At 35.5% G+C, this 26,445-nt stretch overlaps 1 protein-coding gene across 2 annotated transcripts; it reads left to right on the top strand.

Annotated features, from left to right (window-relative positions):
- Nucleotides 1-71: 71 nt before the first annotated feature.
- ctxnd1 (cortexin domain containing 1) lies at nucleotides 72-26,445 on the top strand. 2 transcript variants are annotated; one of them, XM_079604791.1, is made up of 4 exons: nucleotides 72-248; nucleotides 2,247-2,381; nucleotides 21,977-22,087; nucleotides 25,256-26,445. In XM_079604791.1, exon 4 carries the CDS (start codon nucleotides 25,310-25,312, stop codon nucleotides 25,487-25,489), a length of 180 nt encoding a protein of 59 aa, XP_079460917.1. In that variant the 5' UTR covers nucleotides 72-248; nucleotides 2,247-2,381; nucleotides 21,977-22,087; nucleotides 25,256-25,309; the 3' UTR covers nucleotides 25,490-26,445. The 2 variants fall into 2 exon arrangements, with proteins under 2 accessions (XP_079460917.1, XP_079460916.1); XM_079604790.1 differs by lacking the exon at nucleotides 21,977-22,087.

Here is a 26,445-nt window from a genome sequence, read left to right as displayed (position 1 = left end):
TCTGCGCGCGTTGTCTTTTGACTTCCGGTCTGTGTTTTCACAGCGATCTTGCATAGGCTATTTATGAATGATGAACGGCTCGTTTTAAAATCTTCTCGGTCTACTGACATTTGTTAAGACATCTGCTCCAAACATTACAATCCTCATGATATATGTCGTTAACTTTACATTTAAGTATATCCACTTTAAAAGCGAATTACTCCTGGACAGCGATCCCATTGAAATACACAGAGCGACCGCAAAACGAGGTTCAAAGACAATATTCTAAAGATGGCTGCGTCCTTGTTTAGGCCTATATTGCTTTGATAGTGTTTGATTTTTTAGATTCATAATTTATTTCAATATAGTAGCCTATTGCAGAAATGTTGCAAAATTATGTATTTTTCATTTTTGTAGGCCTATTATGGTAGGTTTTGGACTTAAGTAGCCTAAGTTTAACAGTTTTAAAAGAGTAGGCTACATGTGCAAATTGGCCTAGTACATAACGTTTTGGTGGTGTTGTGTCTAAGTAAGAAAATAATTCATGTAATTTGAAAGAAGTAGTCACTGAATGGATTTTTTTTGTGCCATAGCAATGATAAATAATCCATTGTTTAGCTCACATAGACTGATGTTGTGCTAGCTGTGTGAAGAGATTTGTGGAAAAAAATGACCTAAGTATTGAGAAATATGTTTTACTAGAGAATGTCACTTCAATATGTCCCAAGTATAAATAAGGGAAAAAATATTTTGACATAAAATCTATGAAATCAAGCACCATTGCTTTTGGCTGCACAATAGGCTATATTGAAATTATTGAAATTAGGAATGTAAACGATTAATCGCGATTAATCGAATCCAAAATAAAAGTTTGTGTTTACATAATATATGTGTGTGTGTATTGTGTATAATTATTTTGTATATATAAATACACACACATGCATGTATATATTTGAGAAATGTTTGCATTTATATACTGCATATATTTATATGATTTATATTATATATAAATATAACTATTTTATAAATAAATAACACATTTTCTTAAATATATACATGCATGTGTGTGTATTTATATATACATAATAATTATACACAATACACACATATATTATGTAAACAAATATTTATATTATGTAAATCGTTTACAGCCCTAATTGAAATATCGCAAATCAGCTTGCAATAACTGGGGTCATGAATAAAAGACAAAGAGAAAATCACTCACTACTCTTGGCTGAATAACTTTTGTAGCTTTAAAAAGATTCAGCATTTAATTTACAGTGAAAACTAAGCAGTGTTTTATTTTTACATTTGATTATTCAGTTTATGTTGTTAAATAAACCTAAGCCTACCTGAAACCCTAAACCGTGTGGTTTACTCTTCTGTTAAAATAACACTTCTTATTGTACAGTAAATAACTGCAGGTTATCTCATTTTAAATATATTTTAAAGATAATTTAAGTTTATTTTACACACTTATCGTAAGTGTGTAAAATAAAGCATTATCGTATCGCATTTCGAGTATCGCATTATTTAATGAGTTATCGCATATCGCACTTTTCTTCAATATCGTGCAGCCCTAATTTTTTGTTTCAATTATGTTTCGATAATTTATCAGGAAAAACATGATACTCGTTAGGGGCAATTCACAAAGAAGGCATTTTTGCATTCCACTGCACTTCCTTTTTATTGTGTTTGTATGTAAACAAGTGCTAGACAGACATCTTTTACAAACTATATTTGCATCATATTAATATTTTGCAATACCTTGGATGGGCAGACAGACAGAAAGAAAGAAAGAAAGAAAGAAAGAAAGAAAGAAAGAAAGAAAGAAAGAAAGAAAGAAAGAAAGAAAGAAAGAAAGAAAGAAAGAAAGAAAGAAAGACAGACAGACAGACATACAGACAGACAGACAGACAGACAGATGGATAAATACAGACAGATAGATGGATGGATGGATGGATGGATAGATTAATAAATACTAGACAGACGGGTGGATGGATGGATGGATGGATGGATGGATAGATAGATAGATAGATAGATAGATAGATAGATAGATAGATAGATAGATAGATAGATAGATAGATAGATAGATAGAATGGTGGATAGACAGACAGATGTCAAGACAGTGAGATATGCTCAAACGTTGGTCACAACCAGAAAATGTTGTCTGTAAGTGTATGTACAGTATGTGGAGTGGGAGTCCCTCACTTCCATTCCCAAATACTCGTGCTCTTACACACTCTCTCTCTCTCTTTCTCTCTCAGTCTGTTTTAAGAAGCAATGCAGTACGAGTGAGCTCTGAGCTGCAGCAGGATCCACAGCCTCAGTGTCAGACGCTCTGCAGCATGCATCAAGAAACACTTCATCCACACTTTCTGCTCCACGGGATGTGAGTTCAGGTAGGACCATATCCTTTCTTTCCTTCTGTCATGTCTCTCTTCTGCTCCCGATCCCTCGTATCCGCCTTGGGAAACCAGAACCAGGAGTCTGGTCACAGTGTTTCTCGTCTTATTCCTGTAAGAGGACCAAATAATTGTTGCATGTTTCGTTGAATGAGAGGTGGTTTGAGCACTTTTACCTGTTTAAAGCTGGATAATGATGTTGAGGATGTCGACTTCATCTTGTTTTAATAACTGAGTTGTCTTTCATGGCCAAGGTAATGCAGAAAGTTTTTGCAATCTTTAAATGAGGATTGAAAGCATCTGTGATGCTTTTGCCTGTGAATCTTTCATGCAATCGCCATGAAAAAACCTGTTCAGTCAGACCAGAGGCATTTGTAACCGTTTCAATTTCACAATTTATCATACAATCTTTCTGTCTGAGGAAATGAACTGTGACTTTATTACTCTGTGAGAAATTTTATTTGATTTTTGATTTTTGATTTTTTTTTTCTTAGGATGTTTCTTCTCCTGTCTAAAGGGTTGATGCCTTTGAATTAAAACTTATGTACTGTTTATTTGATCTTTTGTTCATATTTAATAAGAATACATGCTAACTGTTGCTGATAGCTGCGATTTTGAGGACAATTATAACACTACACTAGTTTTGAAATACAAATTGCATGACTGATTTGAAAGAATGAATCTTTAAAATATCTTGAAAATTATGTCTCTCATAGACTTCTGCTTCAAACACATTATTCTGGCATTAAAAACCGACCGTCAACATTTTCAAGGTGTGCTGTATTAATGATCACATATAGCACAGAAATACATGAGTGACATGAGCATGCTGAAAATGTTCTGAGAACACACACAAAAAAGAAACATTACAGTAGGAACGTTATACTGCAGATCGATTTTAGAAGTTATCAATCAAATGAAAATTGCATTTCATGTACACACACACACGCACACACGCACGCATGCACGCGCGCGCACACACACACACACACACACACACACACACACACACACACACACACACACACACACACACACACACACACACACACACACACACACACACACACATAATACAGATAATGTATTACACAGATAATTCGATTATATAGTTAATTAGATACGCTATTAAAATCATCATGAAACTATTAGTGTAGTATCATTGAGATACTATTATATTTTTATGAATATCTTAAATTCGTTTTTATTTGTATATTTCCCATTTTCATTCTAATTTAAGTTACTTTTAGTTTATGTATTCTTGTCTTTTGTTTATGTTTATATGGTTTTTATTCATTTTTATTTAAGTTTTAGATTTAGTTATTTTTGTATGTCAAAAGTTAAACTAAATGAAAATAGAAATGTTGCCTTAGCAACTAGCTGACTAGTTAACTTAATTTTTTTACATTTTACTTTATTTTAATTAACATTTATTGTATTTCAAACCACAAAAATATGTTTTTATGGTTTTAGTTTTCGTTTCAGTTAATTTTAATAACCTGATAAGTTTAATAAATAGTAATAGCATTAATAATGCACCTTCGGAACACAGATGAAGATCTTTTTGATGAAATCTGAGAGCTTCCTTCTTCTCTTCTCTTGAGCTTCCACAAGAACCAATGAGGTTCATTCTCATGTTACGCAGCGTTTGAGCTTCAGCAAGAACCAATGAGGTTCATTCTCTTGTTACACACGTTTGAGCTTCTGCAAGAACCAATCAGGTTCATTCTCTTGTTACACACGTTTGAGCTTCTGCAAGAACCAATCAGGTTCATTCTCGTGTTACACACGTTTGAGCTTCAGCAAGAACCAATCAGGTTCATTCTCGTGTTACACACGTTTGAGCTTCAGCAAGAACCAAACAGGTTCATTCTCGTGTTACACACGTTTGAGATTCTGCAAGAACCAATGAGGTTAATTTTCGTATTACGCAGCACGTTTGAGCTTCAGCAAGAACCAATCAGGTTCATTCTCGTGTTACACACGTTTGAGCTTCTGCAAGAACCAATCAGGTTCATTCTCGTGTTACACACGTTTGAGCTTTAGCAAGAACCAATGAGGTTCAATCTCGTGTTATACACGTTTGAGCTTTAGCAAGAACCAATGAGGTTCATTCTCGTGTTACACAGGTTTGAGCTTCAGCAAGAACCAATGAGGTTCATTATCGTGTTACGCATCATGTTTGAGCTTCAGCAAGAACCAATGAGGTTCATTCTCGTGTTGCGCATCACGTTTCAGCTTCAGCAAGAACCAATGAGGATCATTCTCGTGTTATGCATCACGTTTCAGCTTCAGCAAGAACCAATGAGGTTCATTCTCGTGTTACGCATCACGTTTCAGCTTCAGCAAGAGGTTTGGTCTCGCGCGTCAAGCAGGTTCTGAGCTTCTGTTTATGTTTTCGCTGATCAATGATAATATGTGAGTAACAGCCTATATTCAATCTGTTCATCATATAAAAGTGATCGTGTCCCTTCAGAAAATTTGGACTAAACCACTCAATTCATATGGATTAGTTTTACGATCTCTTTATGAACTTTTTTAACGGTCAAAGTGGTAGTTGCGTAGCTGCTAATATGGAGAGTACAGAAAGATTTAATAAAAAATATCTTCAGTTGATCTTCATTATTCCAAAGATAAAGAAAAATCTTACGGGTTTGGGACAACATAAGAGTAATTAATGACAGTATTAAACATTTTGGGTGAACTATCCCTTTAAAAATCGTGCAGTTTTTCTGTCTCTGAAACAGCTTTCCTCAGCCGTCACCTCCCCTCCGTCAAAAAAGACACATTTCACAATCCAATCAGAAAAAATATACAGTCCTTCATTATTCTGTATCAGAAAATGCATCAAATTATGGAAATCAAAATGTTCTTGACTTTGAATGGAATACGAGTGGCAACATAATGAAGGATAAGAAATAATCTAATGTCACAGTCTTTACGAGACTTAATGGCCAAAGAAAAAGCACACTGAGGAGAAATTCCACTAATAGTTGCTAATATGAAACATGTACTCTGTTATTGCATGAAATAACCACAACAAAGCACCATTTTCTAACAGAGAGCCTATATTGACAACAAGAATGTTCCTCATAGAGAATGTGTGTTGGTGCCAGACTATTAAAGATGAAAGATTATACTGGCAAACACACTTCATCGATTTGTGCCTGGAATCGTGACGAATATGATTTATTAAACCATAGCTTAATAATTTTTACCTTCACTATTTCCCCAGATCAAAGTGTTGCCTGCTTCTTTTGAACTCACACTTTGATGGTTTTTGCTAATAATCTCATTGGAAATTTTGAATCAGCTCTAATGTTCTCCTTCCTCAAAATAAAACCGTTGGTCTTTCCTCATAGACCAGTCTATCTCTCCAACCAGTTTTTCCAGTCTTACAGTCTTTTAAACCTGTGGAAGTAAAGACGCTTATAGTCAGCAGACTTTAGCAATGATGATAAAATGGAAATTGCGCTTTAAACTCTCCAGTTTGGACCTGAGGTTTATTGGGGTGAATGGAGGTCATACAGGAAATTAATTTACGGAATATTTTCTGGGCACCAAGATATGAACTATCCTCTCAGAGAGATCTGAAGAAAAAGGAGAGAGAGATAATATATAAGAGACTAAATAATAAGAGCCCTATAGTGAAAAATAAATCTCTCAAAATGTATTTGAAATACATTTATTTTATGCTAAGTATACTACAAAAACATTTACATTATGTACTTAATATAAATACCCTGCAATTGTACTCTGAGTATACTAAATTGTATACTTAAAGTCTGATAAATTGTAACAAATAATTTTCCTTTGTTATTGTAACAGTGTTGTTTATTATATCATGTTTGTGGTTTCACTGTCTTTGGGTTTTTTCATTCAGTTTGTACCTTGTTTCTCTGCCTTGTTAATTGTTATAGTTGTTAACTATCCCTAGTCATGTTAATTATTAGGTCCCTTGTTTCAGGTGTGTTGTCCTATTAGTTTGTATGGTCCCGCTCGTTGTTCTCATTTGCCCCAGCTGTGTCTCATTCCCTGATCCCCTCTGTGTATTTAAACCCTGTGTACTCTTTTGTTCCTTGTCAGTTATTGAATGTATGTACGCTCCACGAGTATCTTTGTGTTCTGAGTTTATGTTAATTAAAGTCTCCTGCATTTAGATCCGACTACCGCCTTTGCTTCCATGCAATTCATGACAGTTATACTTTAGGTACACTTTAAATATCTTGAATTTTAAAGACTGATATCATACAGAGATATTATGCTATCTTTACTAGTGATATCAAAACTTCACTTTAGGCTTAATATCAAGAAATGTGTATTGAGCAATAAAGAAGTATCCAAATTTTAATTAAAATATTTTTTATCAGTAAGCCTCAAGTATTATGTAAAATATGTTAATGTTACTTAGTATGAAATAATGTATTTTAAATACATTTATAGTTATTTTCCCACTAGGATAGACAGAGAGTGTTTGTTTAAATGACCTGAAAGTCTATAATATCTGGAAAGAAATGTTAGCATTCTCATTCATCGCAATTTCAGTTACAAATTAAATTAAAAGTCCATTTCATGCTTTTAAGAGCCTCTAAAACAGAATATGTCACTAGAAAACATCAGTAATATATTGAAATATTAGTGTCTAATGTTAATTGCATTATCCCTTTTTTGTATAGCTTTTCTTTAGCTTGTCATTGCACTTATTGTATTTTTGCATTTACATGCATGCACACTCTTGGAACCATAAAATGTGTGCTTTCATCAAGTTGAATAGCATAACCAATTTTTCTTTTGTTTTGACATTGGCAGGTCATGTTTTTTTTTTTTGAAAACCCTATTATTGCAGCTAAAAATGGTATTTTCTGTTTGGTGGATGCAGTAAAACCCACTGCAGCTTTAATAATGAATGAAACCATTGGACTGCCAATGTGAGGATCTGTATAAGACTCCATCTGCTATTTAGAAATGATTAAACGCATCAATATTGGCATGTGATTTATCTGGAATAAGCACTAGGTGGAAACAGATGTGACATTGATCAATGCTCTCCTGGAAACACGCCTATAAGTGTGTGTGTGTGTGTGTGTGTGTGTGTGTGTGTGTGTGTGTGTGTGTGTGTGCGTGCGTGCGTGCGTGTGTGTGTGTGTGTGTGTGTGTGTGTGTAGCTGTGTACATTATGGGGACAAAATATCCCCACAGAGATGGCAATATCCGAAATCTTTGTCCTTGTGGGGACATATTTTGGTCCCCATGGGGAAAACAGTTAATAAATCATACTAAGTGATATTTTTGAAAATGTTAAAATGCTGAAAATTTGTATGTGATAGATGATTATGTCTGGAGAGTCCCGATAAAGAGTTTTTTTTTTTTTTACTGATAAAAATGACAAAAGCACATAAAAATGACTCAATCTTAAACTACAATTAAAATGAAGTGTGTGTGCTTTACTGGAAATGTTAACTATAGCCTAAACTTGCGCAGAGACAAACATAAACACATTATGCAAAATAAGGTAAAATGGGAGATTGTGTCTGTGTTTGTGTACTTGCATAAAAGCCAATAATTTTAGAGGGTAAAGACTCCATCTCTTTTTTGAGGGTTAGGAAAATTCATGTTGTCCCGCGGTCAATATTAAAAATCCCTGCTGGCCCAGAGGAGCTGGATGATTCTCTTGTGGATTGATTGTAGCAGCCAAACGTTGTAACAGCTCATTACTTTAAAGCAGCCCTCAGGCATTACAATGGTGACGTTCCCTTTGAAAAATAAAGTTAGGTACCGTACATAACAAGCTACTAAAAAAAAGTGGATATCTACATTTGAGTATCTTTTTAAACATACAGTACCTTTCAAAAGTTTGGGATCAGTACGTTTTTTAACATACTTTTATTAAAAAAGAATGCTTTTAATTGATTAAAAGTTACAGTAAGGAGATTTATAATGTTGCAAAATATTTCTATTGGAAATACTTTGAACTTTAAATACAATAAATTGAACTTTGTTCATTAAAAAATCCTGGGGGAAAAATGCATCATGGTTTCCACAAAAATATTAAGCAGCACACCTGTTTTCAACATTGATAATAAGAAATGTTTCTTGAGCAGCAAATCAGCGTATTAGAATGATTTCTGAAGGATCATGTGACACTGAAGACTGGAGTAATGATGCTGAAAATTCAACTTTGCATCACAGGAATAAATTACATTTTTAAATATATTCAAATTGAAAATTTTATTTTGTATGAAAAAGTTATTTTAAAATGCAATAATAATTCACAATATTACTATTTTACTGTATTTTTTATTTAATAAGTGCAGCCTTGGTGAGTCTTGACTTCTTTTCAAAACATTTGAAAAATCTTACCGACCCAAAACTTTGAACAGTATTTTCTAGTAAGGTTTTTTTTTTATGAAGTCAAGTCAAGTCATCTTCATTTATATAGCGCTTTTAACCATGTAGATTGTTTCAAAGCAGCTTTACAGAGATAAACAAATAATTTAAGGTAACAGAGATTGTTTTGTCTTTATACCGGTTCTTGAATAAAGATATTTTCCAGCTAAAGTTAGTTTTGATTGATTCACTTCCGTCGCAAGGATCATTAGTTATTCGAGACCGCTAAGACGACACTGTTCTCTCTACACAGACTTTAAACGCGAACCTATGAGAAACACTGATGACGCTGACGTGCGCATTAAGAATTAATTCTATAGTTATGCCCATTTGAATATATGTGCGCAGGTTTGTAATTCCCTACAAACCAAGCTTTAAACTAATTGTCTGGCCTTAAAATTTTAAAACGGAATTTTATCACTTCGGGGTAGATATACGAAACCGAAATTATCCCGACAACGCTTTATCTGTAGAGTGGTAAAGGGATCCTTCACAGGGGAGAGATGAATAAACATGATCTCAATTAAGAACATTTAAATGTGAACAAACAAGATTATACTAAATGCAACTTAAAAACAGGCAATAAACAGGTAGCAACATTTAGCCAAATATTTCCTTAGACCTTAAATGACTTGAATCAGTGACTTAAAAGTTTACAAATCAGTATACAAATCCCATAGTCCGCCTGGGAATTCACTCAGGAATGATGTTATATTAAACATCTACACCTGACACTAATATGAAGCCGTTTGTTTGAATTGTAGGCTTTTCTGTGTCAGAAGAACAGTACCGTAGGCTCGCTTATCCTGATGAGAAGCAGGAAAGTGAGAAAAAGTGAACTCATGTGGGCTTATTGCCATTGGGATTGTGGAGGAATTGATTTAAGGCCTTTTGGCTGGATTCCCCACTCACTCTGCTAAAACACATCACATCAACTCAGTTGCCTCCATTTATTTGATCCAGAGAAGCATGTGAAATCAAATGATCGGAAGCTGTGAAGTGTTATAAGACCAGTGTTCGATTGTGTCTTACAGTACATCTTATGTTGACTGTGTCAATGCATCATGAGCATGTGTGCATGGCTATCGATGCGGTTGGAGGAAGGATGAGTCAGGAACATGGTTCTAACCCTTGTGTTATTTTCCGGGTCAATTTGACCCGCAACACGTTTTTGAGTTGTCGGAAAATTGTGAGACTATTTCTTTTGTGGAATGTGCATGCAAAATTTATATTACAATTTTAAAAGACACCCAAAATCTGCTGGGAATCGAACCCTTGATCCTGGCATTGCTAGCGCCAAGCTCTACTGTTTAAGCTTTAGGACAGCACACATTAATCATATTTTTAAATAAAAAGGTATTTACATATTGTTCATATGATTAATTTTGTGAAAAATAAATGTTGTAACTGTTGTTACAGTAAATACAGTTTTAAAAATCATGTTCCCATGTTTGCATTTTTTGTAATGTGTGAGATTTCTTAATGTGCAAGGTTCACTGTTTTACCCGATTTTTGCTCTTGATGGTTTTCATAATGTGATTCTTTGTTGAATTGTATTAAATTCAATCAGGATCAATTTGACTCGTAACATAACTATTGGACCCAGAATTGTAACATAAAAGTGCTAATAAAATTCTCCTATTGTGCTACATTAAAAATAAATGAGTTTGGAACAACCTGATGATGCAGTACTTTTTGAAAGACAGATAGATCCTGTGGAAAGAGGAGAGAATGTGAGGGAGAAACAAGTGGGAATAGAGCGAGAGAGAAGATTGAACATAATAAAGAGGAAAAGGGGAGGGTGAAGGGAAAAGTGTGCGGTATAGCAATAGAATTGTTCCCTGGAGTTGAATGCAAACACACTAACAAACAGAACTGTAATCAGTGCTTGAAGTGGGGAAAATAAAGCCGGTACTCACCAAAGGGGGCGGGGCTTTGATTGGTTGTCTCCCTCAGTAGTTTTGGTTTGAACATTGGGGTGTTGAAGTGTGAACCGTTTAACAGGGTCCCAGGGCACATGCTCCCTCGTGAGGTCTATTTATTTTTATTTTATTATTTTTTTTGCAAAATGGTCTTTTGCAAAATGGTCCAAACATGCAAATTGGTTGACAACATAACTGCAATAAAGTAGCCTATAGTTAACAATCACTGAACATGTTAATTTCCTGTCATCTCATGGAATATCTGAAAGCAGGTTTTTCCTAATATCTGTCATTATTAGCAGAACACACATAGGGAAAACCAATTGTTTAGTCGATAATTCAAGAAGGTCCATATTTTAAAGCTCTTTCTAACTTATGCCTTAAGGCCTGATATCGTCCACAGCATATAACTATATCAACATGTGAGAAGTGCCGGTACGCAAGAAAAGGTTAGGTTACGCTACTGAAAGTGTGAGTGTGTATTGATGCTGCAGGATTGTCCCAAACAGATGCGCTCTCTCTGGTCTTCATCTCTGACAGATGGCCATGATTACAGCTGGGAATTGGAAACCAGTTGCATTTGTTAAAAAGTAATGGAACAGAATGATTTCCATGACTTTCAGTTTGATTAACAGTTTTGAACGTCTGTATTCTGCTGCCAAAGCGCATGGAACACTGTATTTGTGTTCGGGTCATTTTGACCCGGAGAGGATTTTCTTTTCCCCGAAAATGCTAGTTAACATTAGCGCATTGCACTAAAACCTACGGACTTTACTCACACCTAAGGTATAAATATTTTCAGTAATTTTTTGTGAGTTTCCCACCTTGTTACACTTGTTGTGTTCCTTATTAGAGGCATACACAATTATCTCATTACTCTATATATTATCACCAAATATTGGATTCAATCTTTTTGTCAACTTTTGTATTTATTTTTTAATCTGATTGATCGTATAGGCCTCCTTTATCTGAGCTTATGCACCTAAATGTATGACCAAAAAAAGCATTATTTGTTGGTCATTTTGGAAATATTGAATCAAATTTTAAAAAATTATGATCACACTAATGTGCTTTAATGTTTAACCAGGAAGTTTGTTTTGAAACGCTTGTATCTCGTACAAAAAGGCACAAAGTCACCTAATTGAAAGAAAACAAGTTGACAAAAATATTGAATCCAATATTTTGTGATAATATAGCATGACAAACGATTTAAAAGCTATTTTTAAACGGCTGGTCATTTTTGACGGGAAACACAAAAGGTGTTACAGGGTTTTCAACACAGCACAATGTTTAAAATATACTCTGTGTTTCCAGCAGCATAATTTGAATCCACAACCAAACAACAAAAGAAATGATGTTTGAGCATGCAGTCTGAATTTAAAAAACTGTTAGACACAATACATTAAAAAGACTTCAGTAATTCTTCACAACATTACATTGCATTGTTTTCACTGGTCGCACACAACAGGAACCATAAAACATTACCTGTGTAGTCTGATCCGTGAACAAAAGACTCTTATGAACTAATGATTTTTCTTGAATCAGTCAGAAAGATTAATGAATCACCCTTAAATTGTTTATATTTATTTAAAGTTTGTGACATGAGTTGCTTTTTCATATTGTTATTTGTAGTATGCTTTTAATCTTTTATGCATGCAGTGTTGCAGCTCAAACAATGTATGTATTTTTTTAAGGATTTAAAGATATTACTGGAAAACTGGTGAAAAAAAGACAATACATTAAAATGAATAATGGAATTAATTAATAAAAATTATGAATATTTATGTTTATTATTATTCTTTTTACAGAAGTTTTGTTTAGGACACTTAGAAATAAATATTGGACGTTTTCCTTAAAAAAAGCCTAAGGAATAGTTTTTTAAATGGAAAAAATGGAAAAGTTTAATCCGAGTCAGAATAATGGTAAAATTCCCTCCGATTCCCATCCCTTGCCATGGTGAATGATATTATTAGCTGCTAGCTTCCATTTTTTCCATGCAACACAACCCAACACACAAAGGCTTATACACAAGAGTGTCTAAAGAGGTCCAAGAATGTATTTCCCCTCTAGTCACTCGTAAATTGAGTTGTTCTTCATGTCAGGCCTGAGTGGCACTGTGGTCTCTCTCTCTCTCACTCTCACACACTCTCTCACTCTCTCACACACACACTCCCGTTATCTCCCATCCCAGCTTCGACAGCTTAACACCCTCAATGGCTGAGTCGTTAATCACAGCATGCAATTATCAAAATACTGCAAATGTCGCACACTATCACAGCTTAAATGATAACAGTCTGGAAAAGAATTTATCTCCAGTGACAGCTTTTAGACCCTTTAAACACAGAAATATGTGGGTACAAGACTCAACTAAGGCCAGAAACATTCTGGATGCAAGTACCTGGATGCTTGGCCAATACATTGCAAGTGTGCATTGAATATTCTCACATGCTCTCTTGCATTGTTGTGGTGATAATATCTGTGACAAAATGTTTTTTTATTCAGGCAGCTGTAATATGTTGACGGTTTAACTTTTTACCTATGCTTAGTAAGATTCTCTTCAGACTGTTGCTCTACTATGACAGTAATTGGCCTGAAAGAGAAAACTGACTGAAGATGAACACAGTTTATGCTATTGCATTATGAATTGCGGTATGACATATTCATAACTAGTAGGCCTAGTGCGTTCATTCGCATACTCGCCTTAAAGGGATAGTTCACCAGCTCAAACGTGCTGCGTAATATGCAAAGAATGAACCTCATTGGTTCCTACTGAAGCGCAAACGTGCTGCGTAACACGGGAATGAACCTCATTGGTTCTTACTGAAGCTCAAACGTGCTGCGTAATACGCAAAGAATGAACCTCATTGGTTCTTACTGAAGCTCAAACGTGCTGCGTAACACGGGAATGAACCTCATTGGTTCTTACTGAAGCTCAAACGTGCTGCGTAATACGCAAAGAATGAACCTCATTGGTTCTTACTGAAGCTCAAATGTGCTGCGTAACACAAGAATGAACCTCATTGGTTCTTACTGAAGCTCAAACGTGCTGCGTAACACGAGAATTAACCTCATTGGTTCTTACTGAAGCTCAAACGTGCTGCGTAACACAAGAATTAACCTCATTGGTTCTTACTGAAGCTCAAACGTGCTGCGTAACACAAGAATTAACCTCATTGGTTCTTACTGAAGCTCAAACGTGCTGCGTAACACAAGAATGAACCTCATTGGTTCTTACTGAAGCTCAAACGTGCTGCGTAATACGCAAAGAATGAACCTCATTGGTTCTTACTGAAGCTCAAACGTGCTGCGTAATACGCAAAGAATGAACCTCATTGGTTCTTGCAGAAGCTCAAACGTGCTGCGTAACACGAGAATGAACCTCATTGGTTCTTGGACGTCAAGCGAACATCAGAACATGTTTGAGCTTCCGTTTACCACAACTGATATGTGAGTTGATACATTTTTATATGTAAATAAAAGTTTACATTTAATCTGTTTAATCCGACCAATTCATATGGATTCGTTTTACGAACTCTTTAGGAACTTTTTGAAGTGTCAAATTGGTAGTTGCGTAACTATCGATGGAGGGACAGAAAGCTCTCAGATTTCATCACAAAGATCTTCGTTTGTGTTCTGAAGATGAACGAAAGTCTTATGAGTTTGGAGCGATGAAATGAAAGAATACATTTTTTTGGGTAAATATCCCTTTAAAGTTTCAGACCACAGTTACCACAGTTTTACTTTATTAATTAGAACTGGAGTATGGTATTTTGGCCAAAAACTAGACTGCCATGGTAGATTTCTCTGAAGGATTGCGATGCATTAGCGTTTGTATTAACTAATAACTCTCACACCTGAATGTTGTGAGTTACTGACAATTAAAACTTTTTGCATTGTTGTTTCAGAATTATGCTAAAATATATGCAGTGTTTGATTGGGATAATCAAGTTCTGATTATAACTCATCAGAATCATTTGTGCTACTGAAATGAGAAGCTGGCGCTTTTTAAATGCTGCATGCTTTTTTTTATCAAAACCACCATTAAATAGTTTGCTGAATGCAATTGGCTTTATGCACAGCTTCACTACTTCCTGAACTTCAGGCAGCTCCTTTGTTTCCTGTCTGCCATTATTGGACAAACTGATTAATCCAGATGTGTCTGATTATTGTTATTGGTCACGCACACCTGGATTAATCAGTTTGTCCAATAATGACAGACAGGAAACGAAGGAGCTGCCTGAAGTTCAGGAAGTAGTGCAGCTGTGCATCAAGCCAATTGTCTTTCTTTATTTCTTATTGAAACACGACTTTGGAATGAGTGTAAAAACATACAGAGTGTAAGTAACTATTAATATGAAAGAATTTTCCTTGATCTTGTTTTACTTGCATTTTCAATTAAAGCTGCAGTCCGGCACTTTTTTGGGTTTAAAAATATCAAAAAAGACATTTTTGAAAAAAAACGTAACCAGCCAGTGTTCAAAACGATCTGCTTGCCTTACCTCGATTCAAAACGGTAAGCTTGTAATAATGATTTTAATTCCAGTGGTACTGGTGGATTTCCGCGGGAATTTCGAGCATGTCTTTGCGTCATTACGTCACTTCTGTACACATAGAGAAGGAGTCCCCGGCTAGCGTGTGTGGATGATGGTGGAGGTTTAGCTTAGCACTTGGTATGGCGGATCCCGAAAGTTTAAAGCGACAATCACCAGGAACAACTGGAGATTCACCAGTTGTAAAACCCAAAGACTTCGGACTTCAGATTGGCTACAGAAAAAATATATTTTTCACGTTTTGACGTGATATAAGCAATCGTTAGATTTAATCAGCATGATATAGCCTACTGCAATGCTTCCCCCCACCCCCCGAATTTGGTCAGAACAAACGTGTATGTTACTTACTTGTTCAGATGACATTTTCCGATGAAAATTCTAATGTTGACACTTTCAAAAAGTATACTCTGAGATTGCTGATGACAGTAACGTTACAGTATCCACAGCGACGCGACAGCCTCAATACATTGTGTTCATCCGCGCTGTTTCATGCCGATTTACTACCCACGCACAGTTAATAATTCCGCGAATAACTGCAATTGCAGATTTCTAACAGAGATGGCGACAAAGAGGAAAAACGACGGACTGCAGCTTTAAGCATTGCATTGTTTTGTTTTTTAGGGTTAAATGAAATGTCTGTAAACTAACGGATAATGTCCTTGCAGAAAATGAGTGGGTCAAAATGAGCCAAAACCAGTGGGTCAAGTTTGCACCCGCTGGTTTATTTTGTAACTACAACCTGATGCAGGAATTAAGCCTTTTTGTCTTACATTTCGTAATGAACTCAGACAAGCTCAGTTATTTTCCGCTAATTGGAATGTGTGCAAAGGATTGTAGGTGATTGAAAGACGTGAAGGATTCACTTGATCCATCCTTCTAAATGAACTGAATGAAGGACGCAGAGCAAAGGCTGCCTTCCAAGGATCCTTCGAATTGAGACGGCCTTCGGCGGCGCTTGATGACATGGCAGCCGAGATATGCAGCCTTCCATTTGTGAAGCACACTTTAATAGAGAGCTGAAGTGATATATTTTTGTAGTTTAACCCGGAAAATAGCTTCAACCTGGTTCTCTTAACCAAAACCAATAGGATTTTTCCATTGCGTTTTGGATTACTTTTATGAAATCTGAAGCCTATAAATACAATCACCAGAAGTAAAAAGCTAAAGTTGGGCTATAAATGATCTGCATGGTTGCATGACTTTAACATCGCCAGCATTAAGCTTTGACAACTTTTCAATCTTTATTTGAAATCTACAATTTGGACATTTTGAATTAGAATAATTTGAGTGTGTGATTCTAAACACATTGAAGCTGTGAAGTGGATTAGTGAGTAGATGAGTTTACCTGTTTGCCGTGATGATGTTTAAAGGGATATTTCACCCAAACATTTAAATACAAAACAATAAAATACAAATTTTTATTTCTATAGCATATTAAAAACTACTGCCATTGACCAAAGTGCTTACCAGCATAGATAATACAACAAAAGCAATTACATAAAGTCACACAACAAAAAGGAAATCCTGTTCACTCAATCAGTTCTAAAAGCCATATGAAAGACACAACTTTTATACTTTTACTAAGCCTCCACAGATGGGGAAGATTTAATGTGCATTGGAAGAGGTTTCCATGAGCGTGGAGCTGCCACAGAGAACGCCCTATCACCCTTTGATTTGAATCTAGTTTTAGGAACATCAAGAATCCTCTGACTAAAAGATCTCACATTTCTTGTGTTTAGATAGGTATCAAAAGGTCAACAATACATTTTGGGGCAAAACCATCAACAGAACCATAAACTCAATTATGAATTTTACAAGCAGCCAGTGTAAAGAAACCAAAACTGGGGTAATTCTCTCTCTCTCTTCTTTTTACGAGTCAAAAGTCTGGCTTCAGCATTTTGCACTAATTGTAGACGAGATAATTGACCCTGTGAGATACCTATATATAAAGAATTACAGTAATCAATGCGCGATGATACGAATGCAAGAATAACAGTCTCCATGTCCTTAAATGAGAGAATTGGTTTCAGCTTAGAAATAGTTCTGAGTTGATAAAAAACAGCCTTAACAACACTAGAGACCTGTTTATCTAAAAAAAATCTTGACATGATCTGAAACACTTATCGACATAGAGTCCAACCTACTTATTATTTTTATAGAGGCAGAAGAGGGTCCAAAGACAACACAGTCAGTCTTATTGTTATTAAGATGAAGAAAATTGCTAACTGGGCTTGAATCCCACATAAGCACTGTACATCTGCATCAAAAGATTGAGAGCCTTTCGGATCTATTATCACTGAATGTTGTCTGCATATAAATGATACATAATATTTACGAAAAATTGAGCCTATAAAGAGCACGTGTACAAAGAAAATAAAATAGGCCCAAGTATGGAACCCTGTTGCACACTACAATGTAAACCAGGTTGTACCCTTAAAGGGATATTAGGAAAAAAAAAATACTATGGAAGTCAATGGGACCTGGTAACTGTTTTGTTACTGACATTTTTCAAAATATCTTTCTTTGTGTTCAGCAGAAGAAAGAAATTCACACAGGTTTGAAACAACTTGAGGGTGAGTATATGATGACAGAATTTTCATTTTAAAGTGAACTATCCCTTTAATGCCAATATCTTCAATAATCAATAATCAATGGTATCAAAGGCAGCTGTGAGATCGAGTAGAATAAGGATAACTGCCTTTCCAAAATTAACTGCTAATAAAATATCATTAAAAATCTTAAGGAGGGCAGATTCTGTACTATGAAGGGACCTAAAACCTGATTGGAACATATCTATAACAGCATCTAAGTATGGAACAAGTTGTGATAAAACAACCTTTTCTAAAATGTTCGATAAAAAAGGTAATTCCGATATAGGTCGGTAGTTACTTAAGACTGTACGATCTAAATTTGGTTTCTTATAGTATAAAGTGGCTGCATACTGCATGTTTAAAACAGGCAGGAACATTTTCATTGATCACTATTAAAAAGAGATTGAATAGTAGTACCTACAACAACAGCCGAGGAAGGATATTATAACAAACTGCAAAAATTCACTAACCAATGGGTTAGAAGGACAACACGCATATTAAAATCACCAAGAATAAGAAAATGATCACAGGTGACAGGAACTGTGAAAGACAAAAACTCTGAAAAGTCATTAATATATTCCTTATTGTACCTTGGAGGCCTATAAATAAGTACATATAGTGACGAAGAGGCAGAGTCAACCCTAAATAATTGCATTTCAAAGCTGGTAAAAGTCCCAGATGGCATCTGACAACATTGACAAAATTATTTTTGTACACTGTTGCAACCTCCACCTCGCCCAGAAGTTCTAGAGTTAAAAAACTAAATAATTAAAGGGAGAAAGTTTCAATAAACGACTTAGGTTCAAATCATCAAGCCACATTTCAATCACAACCAAAATTTTTGATGAACAATAATCATTTAAAATGAAAGATTTATTAATCAATGACCTTGCATCTTGACAGAGATGGAGTTAACAACTTGTGAGAATTTTTAAAGCACTTATCTCGTGTCAGCGATCGAAAATGAACCTCACCCTCAAGTTGTTCCAAACTTGTATGAATTTCTTCTGCTTAACACAAAAGAAGATATTATGAAGAATGTCAGTTACCAAACAGTTGATGGGCCTCATTGACTTCCATATTATATTTTTTTCTATAGAAGTCAATGGGGCCCAAGAACTGATTGGTTACCCATATTCTTAAAAAATATCTTCTTTTGTGTTCAGCAGAAGAAAGAAACTCATACAGGTTTGGAACAACTTGAGGATGAGTAAATGATGACAGAAATTTTGGGTGAACTATTCCTTTAATGTCCCTGACAACCTCTGTAGTCCCATTTAGTCACTTGTTATCAACCATGTAAAAACTCACGGATAGGGTATTAATGATGTATTTTATGCCGTAGAATAAAATGTGAAGATATTTTGTGGCATTTGTATGAAGTGCAACAATGCTAATTTCTGGGTTTTAGACAGTAGACTCTATGAATTGCTCTGTGTTTTTTCTGTGTTGTCTCCTTTTTGCTTTTAATTAATCAGACTAAAATTTGCCTTAGTCTGTTTGATATATTCTCAGAGTTGCTTGATGCACCATATTGAAAGTGATTTTTTTTTTTAAAGCAGCTTGTCAATAATTGCTTTTGATTCTCAATAGGAAACACCGAAAAAGTAAACCAATTTATCAGGTTTTCATCTCATTTCAAATGTGACCATTCCAGAAATGGACCGAATAGATAAATGGAGAAGTCATCATTAGCTGGTTATCGGAGAGAATCTCTGAGCAGACACTTTTAGTTTCATACTATCTGTGTTTGAGCTTTATTCCCCAAACAAAGAGGTTTCTAAATGATTTAGGGATTCTTTTTCAAAGCCGCAGCCCGTGTCCACACCGGGGTTAATTCGGAGATGAAAGGTTTCCTTCTCCATGTCCTGGTCGGAGGGGACAGCTGTAATTCTCCATTAAATTGCTAATGCCGTTGCCATGGTTACTGTTGCCTGCGTCCTTGAGTGAACACTAATTACTGTTCCCAAACAGCATGTCCGCTTAAAGACCAGACCTCACCGAAGACCTGAAAGGGCTCGTGGGCTTGATGAATGCAGGGATAATCCACAAACATGCTGACAGAGGTGGAATGTGGTACGGTTCTTCCAGACAAGGCCTCTCAGATTGGAAATTTGTTTCAGAATTAAAGTAGATTTCTTTTCAATAGCGCTAAGGGTCATATAAATGAGACAGGATATTGACTGAAAGGATATCAGGTTGTTCAGTACTGCTTTACATTATTTACTCGCAAAAGTGATGCCAAAACATTGAGTAACAAAAATACAGAGTGAGATTTGCCAAGATAAGGAAGAGCTTACAAACAAACATTTGCAGAGTAACATTAGTACTCACATTAATATAGGATTCAACTGATTTGTGAATACATGTGTAAATATGAGCTTTGAATATGGCTCATCCAATCAGAATGTAGAGTTGAAAGTATCCGTTTAACAATTTAAATTATAAATGGTAACACTTTATTTTACAGTCCTGTTCCCCATGTACTTGTACTTATTATAGCCATATTTATAACAAATGTATTACTTATTAAAACCAGTACTTTCTTAGGTAAGTACAAGTAAGTCTGCGTACTGTAAAATAAAATGCAACCCTATAAATAAATCAAAATTATTTATTAAATCTTCTAATTTGTGTCCATCAAGCTCCAAGTAAAAAAAACTGAACCATCTAAAACTACACACTACAATGTTTATTTAAAGTAGAATGAACTATATCAACATGATCATTTGATATAAAATTACTTATACCAGCATATTTATTTAGTATTCTATGGTTAACCCTTTAAACGCATACCTCGGGTCTTTAGTGACCCGGGACATATTTTTTAAAGTTAGACATTCTTAGTATTTCGCAGTCAATTAATTATAATATAACAAGAAAATAAATAGTAAAATTATAAAAGAATGCCTGTTTTCCCATTTATTTTTTGTAAAAATGTTATAGGGTTGCTAAAGACCCGAGGTGTGCACAACAATAATTGAATCTTTGGTGACTGAATAAATGCAATTAATTTTTATTCCACAAGGTGGCAATGTCTGATACACAATGATGACGAGATATTTCACTCATAGTTGCCGCAGGCAGAAAACAAAAGAATAGGAAGTATCATCAACAAAACTTGAAATGGCTCAGCGATTTAGGCTACAAGTACTGAACACAATGAGATATTAATGTCACTGTCACTTGATGGTGGATCTGGTGAAGAAGCTGTCAGCGATCAAAATATTGATTTTGAAGATGTTGAAAATGATAGTCTTGAGAATATGTTTGAGATTGTGAATATGAGCCATGCTGAATGCACTGGGAAATGAGTTCTGACGAGGACAGTGATCATGGTATAAAATATCTGCTCAAACTGAACCCTTCCCACCTCTAAAAGGTTACAAAATATGCTTTATTTTATTCTCCTGTAATTGTTACTCTAATATCAAGAGAGTTTTATAGTATAGCGACAGGAAGAGATCCGTCCGTGTTGGATATCTGGGTCGCTAAAGACCTGAATATGTAATAATGATTTCTGAAACATTCATTAATTTAAGGGTTAAATGTACTGAAATTGAAATTTGAAATAGCGCTTTATCATCATAATGATTATATCCATCCTCATGCCTCCTCGTGAAGATTCGGCGAAGCATCACGTATTGAATTTGGGATTCACTGTGATAAATGAGATTTTCTATACAGTTACAATATGAAGAAATCTAAGGCTCTTTGGGACATTTTTTTAAATTAACATTTTAACAAGACTGATATTTAAAAATAAATGTTGTTCTTGCATTAAAAAAGGAGAGAGAGAGAGAGAGAGAGAGAGAGAGAGAGAGAGAGAGAGAGAGAGAGAGAGAGAGAGAGAGAGAGAGAGAGAGAGAGAGAGAGAGAGAGAGAGAGAGAGAGAGAGAGAGAGAGAGAGAGAGAGAGAGAGAGAGAGAGTTTTGGGTTTAAAGTGATGTTTAAATCCTTTCAGTGTTCCCCCATTAACTTCACATAACGTCACTTAAAATGATCTCAGACAATGTCTGTACATGTTCAGTATTGTTGTCTACAAAAGAACATACTTACCCAGCAGGACTAATGGAGCGCAACTGTGACTTTTTCAGCACTCCTGGTTTCAGAAACATCTCCCCATTCTTTTATTTCCACAGATATGAAAACATCTTCAATAAAGAGAATAACCAACACAACCAGCTCTGAGATGAATCATAACAAACCTTGAAGAAGAAGAAAAAGAAAAGAAAAAAATCTGTAATTTTAGGGTCAGTGTTGCCTATAAAATACATATAGTAAAAGTTACTAGTTATTGTAAATAAACAATAACTAGTTTTATTGTAAATAAAAGTTAGTTTATTGTAAAAGTACAATAAAATAACGTTGTATTTTTGAGTTAGAAGTTTGAGTTGTCTCCGCATATAGAACTTTCCTAACTTATATCTGAATGAAATTTAGTATGGAAGCCCTTATTATCTTGAGATCATGAGAAAGCAAGACATTCTCAAATGAAAATCAACATTTACCATGCTCCCTTAAAAAGCTACACCCATCTTAATGCATTTGTTGTATATTTAATGTTTTAAATATGTTTGTGTAAATATATTTAACTACCACTTGTTGATGAGAAAAGCGTCCTTAAACAGATGAAGTTCATGCAACATATACTAGAGTCAGTAACCATTACCAGATCCACTTCACAGCCAGTCATAATCAAAGCATGGTAAAAAGTCAATCGATGCTTCTAAGAAATGCATTAGCAACCGTACTTATTTCCTTTTTGTGTGCAGACAATGAAATTGACTGATGCGGCAGATATTGACATGCAAGCAACCCGCTTCTAATAGAAAAGGAATCGATTATACACCTGTCTTCATATCTAGACATAAATAAAATCGTTATAAAATTGTACTTGGCATCTTCGCTCAATGATGTATCTGAATTAATGTTGTTTAGTGAGTAATCATCTGTTACATCAGCCATCTGCACTGAACTAAACGTGACTAATGCGTGTTTTGTGTGCACTCTTATCATGCAAAACATTTTCATCACTATGCATGCACTTCTTTTGAATTACTAATATGGCACTATTATGGCTGAACATCACATTCATAATACCGGTTTAATGATCTCATCAATGATTCATGTTAAACTCAAAAAATGCAGCACACGGCATGATTACAAATTATAAAACACATTATGGTAAAACAGCAGATGACAAATAAACATTTACAGTTATTTGTTTGACAGAGAATAGAACATGATGAAAGGAAGAAAAAGAACGCCAAAAAGAGAAAGTAACACGAAAGGTGGTGCAATGCAAAGAGAATAGTCTTTAGATGTGTGCATAATGCAGTCAAAATTAAAAGTCAAACTGCTGAAAATTCAACTAAAAAAGTACTTTATAAAATACTTATTAAAATAGAGAACAGTTCTTTTAAATTGTAATAATATTTAATTACCATTTACTGTATGTTTGATCAAATAATACATATGTATGTATATATATATATAATGCACTCTAAACTCTCTCCATATATACATACATACACTATCCATAATCTAGCTTTGGTCGTGTAACCACTGGTGAGTGTTATGCTATGTCATGTCATGTCAAGTTATGCTTAGTCAAGTGTTTATTTTGTACACTTATGTTAAATAAATGCTGCATTTAGGGTTCGTCAAGCTCGCTTTCAGTGGACTTTATCACAGAAAGCTAGACCGCTTACATGGGGGATCGTCCCCTAGAGGCTTATGTCGAGGAATTTTGTGGACTCTGTTATATGGTGGACTTTAATGATGTGGCGTTCAGATATTTGTGAAGGGTTTGAGTGAACCCATTTGTTCCCGGATGCCTGGAGGGAAAATCCATTTTTCTTTAGCCGAATTCTTCCACTATGCTTTGCTGTTCAGTGGCTCATCATTTTCTGTGGGAACTGTGGATGAGGTGCCCTGCAATCACAATCATGGATGCCACGCCAGAGCCTCGCCATGGGCACCACGCAAGGGTCCTCAGCCAACATGGCCGCCAAGCCTGAGCCCCTTCACGTCATAGCCTATGTGTACCAAGGTCCATAGACAAGCTGGCCACTGCTCCACGACCCAGGCCTGCCACGACTCCACTATCTAGGCCCGCCTCTGCACCACGGCCCAGGGTCTCCTCGGCTCCACTTTAGGTTTTGTTCATTCTTGCTTGCATGTCTTCCATTTTGAAGTTTAGTCGGTTCCTGTTTGCCATGTGCTTCCCTTGGTTCATGTGTTGTTCTCATTAGTTGGTTTAGTCATGTGGTTCTTCAGTTGTTTCCTCACTGGTTTATTGGTTCATTGTGTTTAGGTGTTCCTTGTTTAATGAATTAGTCCATGTGGATAATTAGCCCTCTTGTTCCCATTGTCTTTGTCTAGCTTTGTTCGTGTAACCACTGTCATGTCATGTCAGTTTATTTTGTACACGTTTGTTAAATACTGCATTTGGGTTCGTCAAGCCTGTCTTCAGTGGACTTTATTACACACACATCAAACATACAGTAAACAGCAATATGACTAATTTAAAATTACTGTTCTCTACTTTAATAAATATTTTAGAAAGTAATGTATTGAATTTTCAGCATCATTGCTCTTCAGTGTCACATGATCCTTCAGAAATCATTCTAATATGCTGATTTGCTGCTCAAGAAACATTTCTTATTATTATCGATGTTGATTATTATCAATTATCAACAGTTGTGCCTCTTAATTACACTGTAAATGTGTTTAAATGTAATGCATTGTGCTGAATATAAATATTAATGGAAAAAAATCGGACCCCAAACTTTTCATTTCTAACCAGGCAAAATTTTTATAATGCAATTTAATATACCGTATATAAACAATACAATTTAATAACAATTAATAAAATATACACAAATAAGCTTTATCCTGCTCTATCCATTGACAAGACTGTTGGACATTTTTTTGGAAATTACTGTTATGTGCCAAAAAGGCAAACTTATCCCCTTATATCTAATGGAGTTATATTTTGCCATTTTAAAGTTATCAGCATCGGCTGATAATTGTGCCCAACTCAATATGGCAAGGGTTAGAACTGTTAGTCACAAGTTTATAGTTCAAAACCATGTACACATCAGCGCTAAAATTGGTTGTTGGTCTCTAAATTCTACAGTTCTACAATCATATGCACAAATGACTCCTCTCTCACTCCATAGAGACACTGAAAATCTTTCAAATGTCAAATAATTTAAAGATAGCTCAGACTGAATGTAAAAACGGACACATCCTGAGCAAATGGCCCCTTTACAAATCAATTTCAGATTTTACAATGTTATCTGTGGTAATTCGACAACAGGCCACATATGGCCACAGATTGGTTAAACCAGTTCATTTTATTGGACTTTCTGGCAGGCAGAGATTTACTTGTCTCTCAATCTTCCCACCCTCAGATAAGTGATCAGGATGGTAGCAGAGGCCTGGACTGATGAGGACAGACCGAAGCGATGGAGGAGCCAACACCAGACCCTGCTTTTGTGGATGTGGACCAGGGTCTGACCCTGGCATGCATCGCCTTCCTCTGTCTACTGCTGGTGGCAATGATCATCCGCTGTGCCAAAGTCATCATGGACCCATACAGCGCCATTCCCACGTCCACCTGGGAGGAGCAGCACTTGGATGATTAACAGATCCGAGTCTGCACCAACACCATGTTTCAACCAGTACAAGATGACTATGGGATATCTAAGCTGCTAGTCATCTTCTGCTATAACGATCACAAAGTTTCCCAAGCTGAAGACATCTTTATGGAAACTGAATTTAATTTTTTGCAACTAACTCTATTAAACAAGAAGGCATGAATCCTGAAATGACACCCAATGAAACCACTCCAAAACCGAAAGCGCACAAGGCCGGAGAACCAGACCAAACAAACCAAAATCAGACACTACTAAACCACACCTGATGCAGCTGTTCTCACAACCAATGCATCCTGAATTTATAATAAGAAACATGGGAGCAAAATTTATATTTTTATATTACATAATGATATACACACCTGAACACACTTCTAGCTACGCAAGCTACATTTTGTACGCAAAACCAAGCTGCATTCTTAGCATTACCACAAGGGGTGCAATAGCAGACATGAACTTTCTTCTACTGTCAATCTTCTCTTACTTATAGTGGAGCAAAGTTAGTAAACATGTTTATTTAGACATTCAGATTTGCAGTTAACTCTATCGCCCCCTTGAGTACTTTGTAATCACCCCTACAAGTGGAGTTTGTACAATGGAACTGCATACTTGCAATCCATTGATAAACCTTGGGACGAAATACTTAAGATGAAAAACACCACAAACTGTTTCATTCATCTTAACATTGTTTTTACAAGAGTATCGGTCTCTTTCGATCTCAATCTGATTCCCTGATGTGGTTTGATTTTGTTGTCTTTGTACGCATTTGCAGAGAGCTATAGTCTGCACTGCATGATGTCAAGTGCCTCAGCTGAAGTCATAAAAATGAAGTAATGAATGTATCTTTCATACATGGGCACAGAAAAAAAAAATGCCAATGTGTCCTGTCTGATGAGAAAATGCAATTGTGCTACATGTCTGTACTGAACCACAATAAATATTATATT

The sequence above is a fragment of the Phoxinus phoxinus genome, assembly GCF_949152265.1.
Source record: "Phoxinus phoxinus genome assembly, chromosome: 2".
In the NCBI taxonomy this organism is placed as follows: domain Eukaryota; kingdom Metazoa; phylum Chordata; class Actinopteri; order Cypriniformes; family Leuciscidae; genus Phoxinus; species Phoxinus phoxinus.
The sequence above is the reverse complement of the archived record's forward strand: the minus strand, read 5'-3'. Positions and strand labels throughout refer to the sequence as shown.

Excerpts from the sequence above, each read along its gene's own strand:
- ctxnd1 (XM_079604790.1), top strand. The coding sequence starts at position 25,310 with ATGGAGGAGCCAACACCAGACCCTGCTTTTGTGGATGTGGACCAGGGT.